Here is a 14,777-nt window from a genome sequence, read left to right as displayed (position 1 = left end):
ATATGTTTGAAATATATGAAAATTTTGATTGCAAATTGAATATATATATTATGGATAAGATGAAATAATTAAATTAAAAATAATAAAATAAAATAATATTTATAAATTATAATTAATACATAAAAATATTATTTATTCATCTACATATTTTTTTAAGGTATTATTATAAAACAACATATTTTAAATTTTGTCTACACATGAAATGTAGTTATATTAAAAAATATAATTCTATATATAATATATATGTTAATTGTAATATTATAATTTTATTTTTTCACATACATAATATATATATATATATTTATGAATAAAGGAAAATAATTAATATTTCTTTTCTCTGATAAAATTAATTTTGTTTTACTTGATGTACAAAATAGTTAACAAATAATTATGTATATTATAAAGAAAAAAAAGAATTGCTTCCTTTATATGGATAGAAATAAAACAAGTACATATTTGTTCAAATCAGTTTTTTTTTTATTTTTCATTTCCATATCATGTATAGGAACTTTTTATTGGTCTTTACAAGTATTATAAAAAATAAAAAATAAATTTCTATATATTGTAAAAATATATATATATTAAATAATATATGTATATACTTTGTTTTATTTTATAGAACAATGATATAATTGAAAATAAGACAATTCAATATATATTAACAAATTATAAATATGGAAGGATATTGTCTGAATTTGAAAATGTTAGTGAAAGTTCATCTGAAAAGGTACACTTTGATATTTTAAAAAATGATGAGGTAAATGAAAACATAAATAATGTTTCAAATGATACGAATATGAATTATCTAAAAGATACATTTATAGAAGAAATTAATGATTTGAATAATAATTATGAAGAAGACGATTTAAAAGATCACGAAACTATAAAAGATATAAATATTGAGAAAGGAATAGATAAAGATAAAAAATATGATTTAGGTATAAAGACAGATGTAAAAAATGATATGGACATTTTAGAAAATAAAATAGATGATATATATAAACACGATTATACAAAAGAATTAGATGATTTAAACACGTGCGTACAAGTTCAAAAAGATTTAAATATAAATGTACTGGAAATAAAGGAAGATATTAAGAAATTAGAAGGTGATTTAATGAGATTTAAACAAAATAGGGAAGATGAAAAAATTGTAAAAGAAGATATCAAAGATGAGAAAGATATAAAAGAAGATGTAGAAGATGAACAAATTATAAACGACGATCTCAAAGATGAAAAACTTATAAACGACGATCTCAAAGATGAAAAACTTATAAAAGAAGGTGTAAAAGATGAGAAAGATATAAATGAAGATGACAAAGATGGAAACATTGTACAAGAAGATGTAAAAGATCAGAAAGATATAAAAGAAGACATACAGAATGATAGTAATTCAGAAAAATATATAAATGATTTAGGAGATGATATAAAAGTTCATGAAGATATAAAAATGGATGACACTTATACAAATACTTATATTACGGATACAGATGACTTTTCACAAGAAAGTGAATTAGATACAGGAGATAATGAAGGAAATGTAGTTGTTAATTTAAAGGATAAAGTAATATATTTTTTTAAAACTGATACAAATGACTTTTTTAAAAAATGTAGATCAGTTGTTTCAAAATATGAAGAGAACATTGAAGTAAGGGAAAACATAACAGAAGGAAACGAAACAATTGGTAGGGTGAATAAAGATATGGAACACATGAATGAAAATAAAAATGGAGGTACCTTAAATAATCTGAAGAATAAGGTTATATCTAATATAAATAATATATCAACAAAATTTTTTAAGAAAGGTCTTCAAAATGACACACAAAGTAGTGAAAATAGGAATGAAAATGTAAATAAATATATGGAGAATGAGAAAACAGATATAAAAAAAAATAACTTAAATGGTGATTATGAAAATGAAAGTAATAGGAAAAGCTTAAATACTAATTTTTATTTGAATACTATAAAAAAACGCGTTAAAAAAATATCATGTGAAATTAGAAACATCAATACTAATAAAGAGAATGAGGCAAGTTGTTCTTATGACTACGAATTAGAGGAAATAAAGTCTTCTGAAGAGGATATTTCGTGTTTATCAAATTATACAATACAAGTAGATAAAAAAATTGGAAAATATTTAGAGCATGAAATTAAATCAAAACACGTGTTTAATTGGCAAATAGGTCAATATGAGGTATATAGAATTTTATGTAGTGCAGATGAATATTCAATAAATGGTATAAAATATAAAGACTGGAAATTAACTCGTATTCCAACTATTGGACTTAGTAAACGTGGTAGGAGTAATGTTCATGAGATGTTTGAAACTATTATTAGGTCAAATGATGGTTATGAAAACCATGTAAAATTATTTATAAAAAAGATTCCTATAAAAATATGGATGAATCAGTTTGATTTAATGAATGAATATAATGGAGAATATATTTTTAATGGAGAAAATTTTATTATGGAGGCATGTGCCTTAGCTTTTTTAAATGAATATCATGTAGGAATAGTACCTAAATTATATAAAATATTATTTGAAATAGATAATATGAATACAAAAGATACTATATTAAAAGATAAGGATTTTAAAGATTTACGTACGTTTAACCATATATTAAAAGAACAAATAAAACATAATATAAAGGGATATGTTGTAATAATATCTGAATTTTTTGGTGAAGATTTATATAGCTATTTAATTAGAAGGAATGATATATATGCTTCTTTATTAAGTAAAAACGAGAAAAAGAAAATTCTTAGTCAATGTTTAAATTTAATGAAAAATTTACATGATGCAGGATTGGCTCATCTTGATTTTATTGATTCTAATATATTGATATCAAATTATTTACAAGTAAGATTATGTGATTTCTCTAAAAGTTCCCCAATATATACTTATAATTTAAGGCATACCAAAGAAGGAGATGATTTATATTTTTTTCAATCATGTGTAAGCAATGTTTCAAAAATTCCATACACTCCACCAGAATGTTTTATATTATATAAATTTTATAAGGAATATGAAATAGATGATCCATTGAAACATATAAATTATATTACAGATAGTGAGAGAAAAAAAAAATTTTATTATGAAGTAACAAGTGCAGATAAGTACATGCTTGGGATTTTGTTCATTAAAATTTGGAATAATGAATTTTTATGGGAAAAAGCGGATATCTTAAAAGATAAAAGGTTTTCAGATTTTATGAGTTTGAATATGAATTTTGATAAATTCGAACATACAAAAAAGTGGCCAAATGATTTAAAAAATATACTACAGGTAAATATAAATATTAAATAATAACAAGTAATTTTATTATGTGTACATAAATAAATATATATATATATATATATATATATATATATTTATTTATTTATTTATATATTTTATTATTTTTTTTTTTTTATAGAAATTACTCCACTTTGAGTACAGAAATAATTTAAATTTAAATGAACTAAATGATTATAAATGGTGGTCTTAAAAATAAAAATAAGTGTTTTTATTTTGGTTTTAAAAAACATTTATTATTAAAAAAATATCATTAATATGTTATGGTGGTGATTTATTATTATTTAAAAATTAATAATATATATTATATATTTTTTAGAACTATTTTATAAAAAATATAGCAATTATAAATGTAGAAATGTTCTTAGTAACATAAATGTGTTATTGTTAAGTGCATTTCTTTTTCAATATATGCATTTTTGAATTAAGATATTATATAAATATTTAAATTTACGAAGAGGATATTTATTATATATATATATGTGCATAATTTTATATTATACATTAGTATTATAAAATTTTCTGTTTAATGGAAGTTTATATTTTCGTAAATAATATTTATTATTGTAATTTATCTGAATGTATTTTTATTTTACTATTTTATTTGTTAATATTTTTAAATTATTTTGTGTTTGTGTCAATAGCATATATATATATATATATATATATATATATATATGTATATATAATTTGTGTACTTATTGTATAATTTACATAATTATTAAATATATTATTAAATTGTATTGTTTGTTCATATTAATTTTCTTATAGAAAAAATTTATATTATTTTAGAAAATGTGTATATTTACTAATAATTATTGATATTTAATTTTTTTTTTTTTTTCTTTATAATTCTCTTATTTCATAAAATAATATTTGTGAAAAACCAAAACATTTCTATTTTAAAATAAATAAACATCCTATTATACCATTAATTAAATTAATAAGTTCATATTAATTTTATTATTATTTTCATTATATGATTCTATAAAATAATATATAAGAAAAACCAGAACATTTCTTTAATTAACATATATATATGAATATCCTATTATGTTATTAATTAAATTTAATAATATTAATTTTATTATTATTTTTATTATATGATTCTATAAAATAATATATAAGAAAAACCAAAAATTTTCTTTTAAATATAAGAAAAACCCTATTATATTTTTAATTAAAATTAATAATAATTAGAATTTTTTTTTTTTTATTTTATTATTTTTTTTTTTTTATAATTCCAAAAAAAAAGGTAATAAGAATATTTGTAATATTATAATATATATGTATATATAAATGCATTAGATTTTTCATGAATGCATGCATTATTTATATATTATAATAATATTGTGAAAAATATGATATTATTTATATTTATATAATATATTATGTAAGAATTCATATTTGTTATTATATGAAGAGTCATATTAATCTATATTTATATATACTAATAATTATACTATTTATAATACATGGTCACTATTTATTTAATATATATTTGTAAAATGAAAGAACAATCTTTACATCTAATATATAAATGTTAGGTTTAAGGTTTTTTAATGCAATATATGGTAATATTATATAGTTTTTTTTTTTTTTTTTTTTTTTTTATGAAATATTTTTAATTTTATTTTAAATAATTATTTTATTTTATATTATTATACATTTCTACATTATAGTAAAAAAATGGATATATAAAAATTATATATAAATATATATATATATATATATATATATATATATATATATATTATATTTTATTTTTGGTTAATTATAATTATTATATAAAATTTGTTTTAATATATGTTACACTTTGATTATATATAAAAATATTTTTGAATTGACCATGAATTTTACCTTTGATGTAATAAAATAAATAATTAAATAGATAAATATTAATATACCTTGGTTTTACACAATTGTAACGGTATATTGCTTTAATTTTATCATTTTAATTATATATATAAATAATACAAAAAATATCAGTATTTATATTGTTTTCTTTTTTTTTAATATTTTCCGAGTAATTATTTTTATATAATAAAATGAAGAGTATCATATAAGATCATACCATTTTTAGAATATAATATGCATTATTAAAGTTATAAAATGATGATAAATATGTGTTATGATATTATTTGTTTATAAAAATGTTAATACTAATGCGTATGTTAATTTTTACATCTCTAATAATAGTAAGACATATAATTATAATAGAAAATAATATATATATATATATATATATATATATATAAATGTATGAGTTTTATAATTTTATATTTAGTGTATAATATTAAATAAATAAATAACTAATTATATAATATTATATATATTTTTGAATTTTTTCAAAAGGTTTTTATTAATACAGAGAATAAAACTATTGGGAAATTAGATGTAGTTAATGTAAGTTTAAGAAGTTTATGTGAAATGAATCAAGAGTTTGTTGAAAAAAAGAAGAAGAAAAAGGAGAAGAAAAAGGAGAAGAAGAAGAAGATATTTAGTAAAATACGTGTAAAAGGTAGTAAAACGTTAGAAGGATTTTTTTCCAATACATTAAATGGAATAATATTCAAAAATATAAAAGGCAAATGTGATGGTGAATCAAGTGATAACGATAGTGAAAAATCAATATCATATATGGAAAAAAATGATATAAATAATGAGGAAGATAATAATGTTAATTTTTGTCGTTACAATAATATCGTGGATAATAGTATAGATATTTTAGAAAATGTGAATAAACCAAATAAGGTGATATATAATTGGAAATTGGGTAAAGAATCATTACTTAAAATGTTAAGTATGTCAAAAGACTTTTCTATAAATGGTGTGAAATATGAAAAATGGAAATTATCTCCTATAGATTTTGGTGATATGGATGATATATATAAACAAAAAAAGAAAAATATGTTCAAGTCAATAATTTGTTCATCAAGTGGAAATAGTATAAATAATACTAAAGTGTTTATTAAAAAAATAAATATTATGGATTGGTTAAACCAATTTGATTGTATGGATAAATATGATGGAGAATATATGTATACTAAAGATAATTTTGTTATGGAGGCAGTGGCTTTATCATTTTTAGAGGAATGTCATAAAGGAATAACTCCAAAATTACATAAAATATTATTTGAACCAGATGATAATAAATTTTATGAAAATGTATCTTCTGATTATATGTTTAGTAGTTTAATAAATTTTAACAATGTATTACGAAATGGATTAGGTAAAAATTTAAATGGTAATATCGTAATTGTATCTGAATTATATGGTGACGATATATTGAAATTTAAGAAAAAAATGCTAAAAGTTTACCCAAAAGTTTTTAATAAAAAAAATAAAAAAAAAATACTTTTCGAATGCTTAAAATTAATAGATAAATTACATGATACGGGATTATCTCATCTAGATATTACTCCAGAAAATATTTTAATTTCAGATAATTTTGAATTTCGAATATGTGATTTTGGTAAATCTACACCTCTATACACCAATAAAATGAGACACATAAAAAGATGTCATACTATGTTTTCATTTGAATCATGTTGTCCATATGTAGGAAAAATGCCTTTTATACCACCAGAATGTTTAAAATTATATAAAATTTATAGGGAACGTTCTATACATGACCCATTAAAATATTTAAATTCCATTTGGGACACGGATGAAAGGAGAAAATATTATTTTGATGTCACTGATGCTGATAAATATATGCTTGGTATTTTATTTATTTGGATTTGGAATGATGATTATTTATGGAATTGTTCTGATCCATTAACAGATAAAAATTATATGAAGTTTGAAAAAAATAATATGAGTTTGGATACATTTAGAGTTACTAAAAAGTGGCCAAAGGATATAAAAATTATGATTAAGGTGAGAAATTATATATATATATATATATATATATATATATATATATGTGTAAGTTTTTATTTAATTATATATTTATAAATGAATCATAATATATATATATATATATATATATGTATTTTTTTTTTTTTTTTTTTTTAGTACTTAATTGATATAAAATATAGGAAAAATATAAAATTAAAGGATTTAATTAAACATCCATGGTGGTTTAGAAAGTAAAATATTTATTATGTTAAATATAATTAAATTATATATATTGATATTTTAATTTTTTAAGTGAATATATTTTTTCTTTTTTTTTTTTTTTTTTTTTGTTGTTGTTTATTTATTGAATTTGCTTTATATATTTGTATTTATGTTTATTTTTTTATTATATTTTATTTTAATTTTAATTAATTAATTATTTATTATTTTTTTTTTTTTTGTTTGGTAATATAACTAAAATATAAAACATAAATAAAAATAAATTTTTCTATTTTGTAAAATATGCATTTATATATTTTATGACAAAAAAGTATTTTGTCCTTTTTTTATTTTATTTTATTTTTTTTTTTTTTTTTGGTCTCATATAAAATTTCAAAACAAAATATGTCCAAATTATATTATATACGTTAATTTTATATATTTTTTTTTTTATATAAAAGAATTGTTATTATAAAAGGAATAGAAAATATAACAAAAAAATGAAATGAATAAAATATATTTATTATTCATTTTTTTTTTTTTTTTGGAATACTTGTTCAATATAGCATAAATATATTTTCCATATGTAAAATAAAAATATAATATATATAATTATGTTGAATTATATTTTTTTAATTTTATTGATGTTCTTAAATTTTCTTTTTTTCATTTAATTATATATAGCAAGCATATTATATATATATATACATATTTTATATAAATACCAAAAAAAAAAAAAAAAAATACAAAAATGGATTAATATTATATTAAGAGAATTTAATATAAATTTTTTATGTTGGGAATAATAATTTTTAAAGATTATTTCTATTAATTATCTATAAAATATATTAGTTTTTCTTTAATTTTGTAAAAATTGGAAACGTTTATTAAATTTATTATTATATATGAAATCCTATTTGTAATATTTTTTTTATTTTAATATGGTTGCAACAAGTTATACATATAATAAGAAGAAATAATTAAAAATATATGTAAAAATTTTTAATTTTTTTTATATAGAAATATAGTAAAAAAAAAAAAAAAAAAAAAGAAATTTAAAGAATAAAATATAAAATAATAAAAAATGAATTAATATATTACAAAGATTATATATTATGTTATTTGCAAATCATATTCATAACGTAAATTGTTCTTTATGGAAAAAATACATAATTTATTAAAATTTATTTTAATAATTTTCAATGATATATTTTTATTTGGTATATATAGATCTTCTCTGAAATAATTTGATATTTATTAAAAAAAGAAAATTGTATTTTTTAAATATTTGGGCCAAAAAAAAAAGAAAGAAAGAAATATAATATTATAATACATATATATTAATTTTTGTCTATGTATATTTTAATACATTTATATTTTTCTAAAGTATAAAATTTTTTTTTTTTTTTTTTTTTAATATTTTTAAATAGATAAATATATATATATTTATGTGGTTATGTTAGAATTTAATATTTTTTGTAATTATTTATAATTTAATGATATAATATAATTTGAATAACCCTATTATTTTGTATATATATTTTAGTTCAGTATTAATTAATTAAATTATTTATTTTATTTTTTTTTTTTTTCGTAATAATACCATATAATTATAATATAAATAAAGTGAAAAAAAAATATATGATTATTTGTAATATATATATATATTGTATAAATAAAATAAATGAGTATTTTAGAAGTTGTGAAGAATACTAGTGGAACAAAAGTGTCCATAAACAGTGACAATTTTTTTCCATATTTTCAAAGGGTAAATAAACTGAATACTGAAGAAAATAGGGATTTAATTTTTTCAGAATTATTAAAGAAAAAGTGCATAAAGGAATATTATGATTTAAATTATATTAATGATATATTTGATTATATAAACCTGTTTTGGTTTGAAAGATATGTATTAGACACTTTAAGTAATAGTCAATTAGCAGATAATTTTTATAAATATACAGATAAATATTATAAAAATGATCATAATATAAATGTATTTGAAGTGTCTAGTCTTGAGGATACACGTAATAATTTTATAGAATATCCTAATGAAGAAGATAATAAGAAGGATGAAAGTTATCTATCCATAAAATGTGGAAAGGATATTTTTATAAATAATGTTAGTTGGAATAAATATATGAAAAATATTCTTAGATTATGCGAAAAAGATGTAACTAAATATTATAAACATAAAAGATCTCTCTATATTAAATACAATTGTAATGTATTTGATATAAAAAAGTTAATGAAAACAAGTATATGTTTTATTAAGTGTTATAAAAAACCTAATATGTGTAGTAATTATAATACATTTGATGATGTACTTGAATGCAATAATGAATATAGGTATATTTATGAAAACAAATACGATAATTTCAAGTATATATTTATTGAAGAGTATCAAAATGAAAAAAATCAAGAAGGCAAAAATGATTTTAATGATGATTATAAATACTATTATAATGATAATGTATATAAAGAGTATAACGATTATAATAAGAATAAGGATTCCACTAAGTCTAATGATTTGAATAAGCATTATAATTTTCTTGATATGGAAGAATATTTATCAAATAAAGAATATTATTCTACATGTAAAGACAATTCGTGTGATATTTCAACAGACGAAACAGATGATAATGAAATTTTCTATCCTGCTCTTTCTGATTTAGAATCTGGTAAGTATTACATAATTATATAAAAAAATAAATAAATATATAAATATATATAAATATATTTTAAATTTTAGATGAAGAATATTATATAGCAGATCAAAATATAAATCCTAGTTTAGATGTTGCGTTAATTAAAAATAATAATAATAATAATGTTACAAAATTATTAGGAGAACGTAATAATGAAAATATCAATAAATCCACAGATATAAATAAAATTGATATATTACAATTTATTAATCCGTTAATATTTTATTTAATAGGTATTATAATTGGTGTATTATTTATATGATTATGATTATATTATATTTATAAAACAATTATGTATATATTAATACTTATATGAAAATTGTCTTATATATAAGTGTTTATTTTTATATAAATAAAAATTAATTATACTATTTTATTGAATAATATAAAATATATTAATTTGTACCATTATTTTGAACAATATACTATTCTATTGTATATGTTTAAAATATATATATATATATGTTGAAAATATTTTTATTAATTTTTTTTTTTTTTTTTTTTTTTTTTTAGTTTTCAGGTTCTGTTGTTACTATTTTAAAATATTTTAATTAAAAGAAACATATAAATATAATTTTTTATATGTTTGTGTACTTGTGTTTTTTTTATTTTAATTAAAATATATTTTTTATTTATTAATGAGAAATAATATAAAATTTGTCTTGCTTATATATTATAATGTACTATTTTTTTATATGATATTCATATGATTATTTTGCAATAATAATAATTCATTATAATATTTTTCCTATTTTTCTTTATTTTGAAATACACATTTTTTTAATTAAAAATATTTGAAATTAGGTATTTAGAAATAAATTAATTCTTAATATAAGTCATATATATTCATGGTATGAATAAATATAATAATATTATTTCAATTATTTATTTAATATCGATAGAATTATAAACGTTAAATGTTTTAATAGTATTGTTACAATATATTGTAAATAAATATGAAGTTATAAACACCTGATAATTATAATGATACCTTCTGTGATAGATCAGAGTTTTTTTTTTTGTATTATATCATTTAATACATAATAAATTGAATTGTCTTTTATAATATATATCGTCATGGTCTTTAATTGATATGGATTCAATGAGAACATGTATATATATTATATTTTGTAATGTTAATTATTTTGATGATATATTATTTTATTATATATATAGTACTATTCTTAGGATTTTTTTTTTTATTTCTTTCTTTCATATAATTAAAATTATTATCTAATCTTTTATGTGTTATAATTTAAATAAAAACAAATAAAATATTATATATTATAATTTATTAAAAATTTTAATAGAATAATATTATTATAAATTTTATTATATTAATATTTTACTATTAACAATGTGTTTTTATTAATACTCTAAAGGAATTCTTAATATATTTTGGTGAAAAATGGAAAATTGATTTTTTTATTAGATTCTAATAATATAATATTATATAATATATGAAAAATATTATTTTTTATGTAACATGATGTAATACTATTAGCCAAAAGATAAGAATATATTATATAAAATTATAACATAATATAATTTCACGTATTTTATATATTTTCCATATATATTTATATCAAACTACACATATTATATATATTGTTCATTTGTTTTAATAATACACATATTTATAGATATATGTATTTTTAAATTTTCTGACATATTTAATAAATTCATTTATACAAAAACAATTCCTGAATGTTATTGTGGTTATTAAATAAAAATCGTTTGATTGATTTAATGCATTATATATATATATATATATATATATATATATATATATATATATATATATTTATTAAATTCTTAAATAAACATTATACTTAATATATTTATTTAATTTAATAAGGTTAAATGTAATATATCATATTGAAATTTCAGCAATGTTATTAATGTTCCTTACCTTTAAATATATCTAATATTACATATTGTATTTTTAATATATATATATGTTATAAGACATAATTTTTTAACTAAAAGAAATATTTATTTATATATTATACTTTTTTTTGTATTACTATAATAAAATGTTTAAATAAATAAATATAAATATATACATATATTATCGCATATATTTAATAGTCATTCTTAATCAACACATAATTATTTTGTATTATCATAAAATAATTATGTATATAATGAATTTGAAAATTTTATATATTATAAACCAACTAATTATATAATGGGGTATTTATGTGATAATACAAAAATATATAATAATTTTTATTTGATGAATATATAAGTATTTATTATATATATGTAATACGAAAAAAAAAAAACGAAAAAACAAAAAACAGAATAATAATTCAAAAATAAGAAATAATTATAAGAAATAATACAGAACTAATGATATATACAAATGTGTATATAATAATGTATATAATGCGAAGGTAAATATGTATAAATATTAATATTTCAAATTATTCATATTGATGGGTAGTTATAAACATTATTTTTAACTTATTAGTAATTATTTGTAAAAACAAAAAAATAAAAAAAAAATAATATAAATATTATTTTACACCATAAAGCTCTTTTTTATCGTCTGTTATATATAATATATCTTTTTTTTTCTTCTTCTCATGATTAATCCCAAAGAAATTTAATCTATCAGTTATATGCGATAAGAATGGTAACGAAAAAGGAAAGAAAGCAATAGCATGTATTATAATGTTTTCTGTAATTAATTTCACTGATGTTGAATCTTTTTTTTGAACATTATAATCTATTATTCTATCTATAAAAAAATCATCAAAAATATCAAAACAGCACTTGATCTTATCAAAAGGTGATAAATCTTTTCCTTCATTTAAATGTGATTCTTCTGTTCTTTTTTTAAATATTAAATCCTCTAAATTTTTAGGTTCTGATATTGATGTATCTCTTATATTATCATTATAAATTATCTCTTCATTAATATTGTTTTTATTTTTCTTATCATTTTTGTTTATGTTTTTTGGTCTTAAATTTGATGTATTTTTACTTGAACCATTTAAGTTGGAATAATCATTATTGAAATGAATCTCTGTCAATGATCTATTTTGTAATGTATTAAATGTTTCATTTTTATAAATATATTGATCATAAAAATTGTTCTTATAGTTATTCTAAAGAAAACAAAATAAAAATATATTATATATAAATATAATATTAACGTAATAATAATATATAAATATGGTACTCCTTATGAACAGATTATATAAAAAAATAAAAATAAGATGTTTTCATTTTGTTATATTTTATATTTCACCTTATTGTTAATACATAGAAATATAATTAAATGGGAAAGTAATAAATATTTAATAAATAAAAAATATTTATATATTTTATTGAATATATAGTAATTTATTGATATATTCATTTTCCTATTTTTTGAAGAGTGATCTATATCATTAGGAATTCTGCTATTAGTTATTTTATTTTTTTCGCAGCTAAAATTTTTAATAATCATTTTATTTTTTTTTTTTTATTGAAATAAATTTATTCATGTAAATTACGAAAAAATATGTAATAAAAAAAAATAAAAACAATATGAAAAATTAAAAAGACGAAAAAAAAAAAGTATGCATATTTAACAATAAATAGAAATATATATATATATATATATATATATATATATTTATTTATAAACATCATATGTCAATATTAACTATACCTTATTTTTATGAAGTGTTGATCTTTATAAATTAAACACTTAAAAAAAAATGAAATAATAATAAAATAAAACATAACAACTTTAAAACATTTATATTTATAATAACTGATGATTTAATAGATATTGATATTAATATTTTAAATTTATTTATATATTTTTTGTTGTAATGTGTATTGTGTTTAGAGTTTTAAAAAAAAATATATAAATTCATATAAAATAATTCTTATTTATGTAAGAAAATTAAAATATATTAAGATTAATTAAAATACATAGAGAATATATTATAACATACATTTATATGCTTTTGCAAAATTTTTATAACTAATAAATTTATTATTAATGTATTTTTAATGTGTATATTTTTATTTTCATTATATTAAAAATTAAAAAAGTATTATAAATAAACATGTTTTAGTTAAATTCTTTTATTGTATAGAAAGAAATATAATATTTATCAAATTGTTATTGATTTACTACTTATTTTTTTTTATTATAAAATTAAAAAAATAAAAAAAATAATAATAATAATAATAATTATTATAATGATACTTATTTTTTAATACATCATATTATTTTCTATGGTGTATTATTCTTATTATGGGGTAAATTTTAAATGTTAAATGAATATATGTAAAAATATATATATATATATATATATAATTTTTTTTTTTAATATTATTTTAATATTTAAATGATGTGATTAGTTTAATACATTGAAGTAAATATATATTTCTTATTATGTTAAAACATATGTTTTTATAATTAATAGTATTTTTAATATTGAAACTTTAAGTGTATGTAAAATTAATATTGCCTTCTAAGGATTAATAAGAGAGATGAACAGAAATATAAATTTAATATATATTATAAATATAGTAATTTATATAAGATAACATATAATAATATATTTCTTATACTGTTTTAAAGTGTAAAAATAATATATAATTTTATTAGTTATAATAACATTATTAATATAATATTGTCAGTATATATAAAAAATATACATTATTATATATAGTAATTTATTATTGTATAAAGAATTTAGGAA

General features: G+C 16.5%; 4 protein-coding genes across 4 annotated transcripts; 3 read left to right on the top strand and 1 right to left on the bottom strand.

Moving 5' to 3' along the window:
- Window positions 1-429: 429 nt before the first annotated feature.
- Window positions 430-3,488, top strand: PADL01_0900900 (serine/threonine protein kinase, FIKK family, putative; the record flags this gene model as incomplete). The annotated part of the gene is made up of 3 exons (XM_028681668.1): window positions 430-528; window positions 620-3,286; window positions 3,417-3,488. 3 exons carry the CDS (start codon window positions 430-432, stop codon window positions 3,486-3,488), a joined length of 2,838 nt encoding a protein of 945 aa, XP_028538024.1.
- Window positions 3,489-5,448: 1,960 nt separating this feature from the next.
- On the top strand, window positions 5,449-7,393 carry PADL01_0900800 (serine/threonine protein kinase, FIKK family; the record flags this gene model as incomplete). Its single annotated transcript, XM_028681667.1, has 3 exons — window positions 5,449-5,493; window positions 5,669-7,177; window positions 7,316-7,393. 3 exons carry the CDS (start codon window positions 5,449-5,451, stop codon window positions 7,391-7,393), a joined length of 1,632 nt encoding a protein of 543 aa, XP_028538023.1.
- Window positions 7,394-9,041: 1,648 nt separating this feature from the next.
- PADL01_0900700 (probable protein, unknown function) lies at window positions 9,042-10,327 on the top strand (the record flags this gene model as incomplete). The annotated part of the gene is made up of 2 exons (XM_028681666.1): window positions 9,042-10,038; window positions 10,110-10,327. 2 exons carry the CDS (start codon window positions 9,042-9,044, stop codon window positions 10,325-10,327), a joined length of 1,215 nt encoding a protein of 404 aa, XP_028538022.1.
- A 2,260-nt stretch (window positions 10,328-12,587) lies between these two features.
- Window positions 12,588-13,525, bottom strand: PADL01_0900600 (Plasmodium exported protein, unknown function; the record flags this gene model as incomplete). Its single annotated transcript, XM_028681665.1, has 2 exons — window positions 12,588-13,181; window positions 13,325-13,525. The coding sequence occupies 2 exons, from the start codon at window positions 13,523-13,525 to the stop codon at window positions 12,588-12,590; spliced, it is 795 nt and encodes a 264-aa protein (XP_028538021.1).
- Between the last annotated feature and the right edge of the window lie 1,252 nt (window positions 13,526-14,777).

This window comes from Plasmodium sp. gorilla clade G2 (assembly GCF_900097015.1).
Source record: "Plasmodium sp. gorilla clade G2 genome assembly, chromosome: 9".
Classification (NCBI taxonomy): Eukaryota; Apicomplexa; class Aconoidasida; order Haemosporida; family Plasmodiidae; genus Plasmodium; species Plasmodium adleri (nom. inval.).
This window is presented reverse-complemented; position numbering and strand designations above follow the sequence as displayed.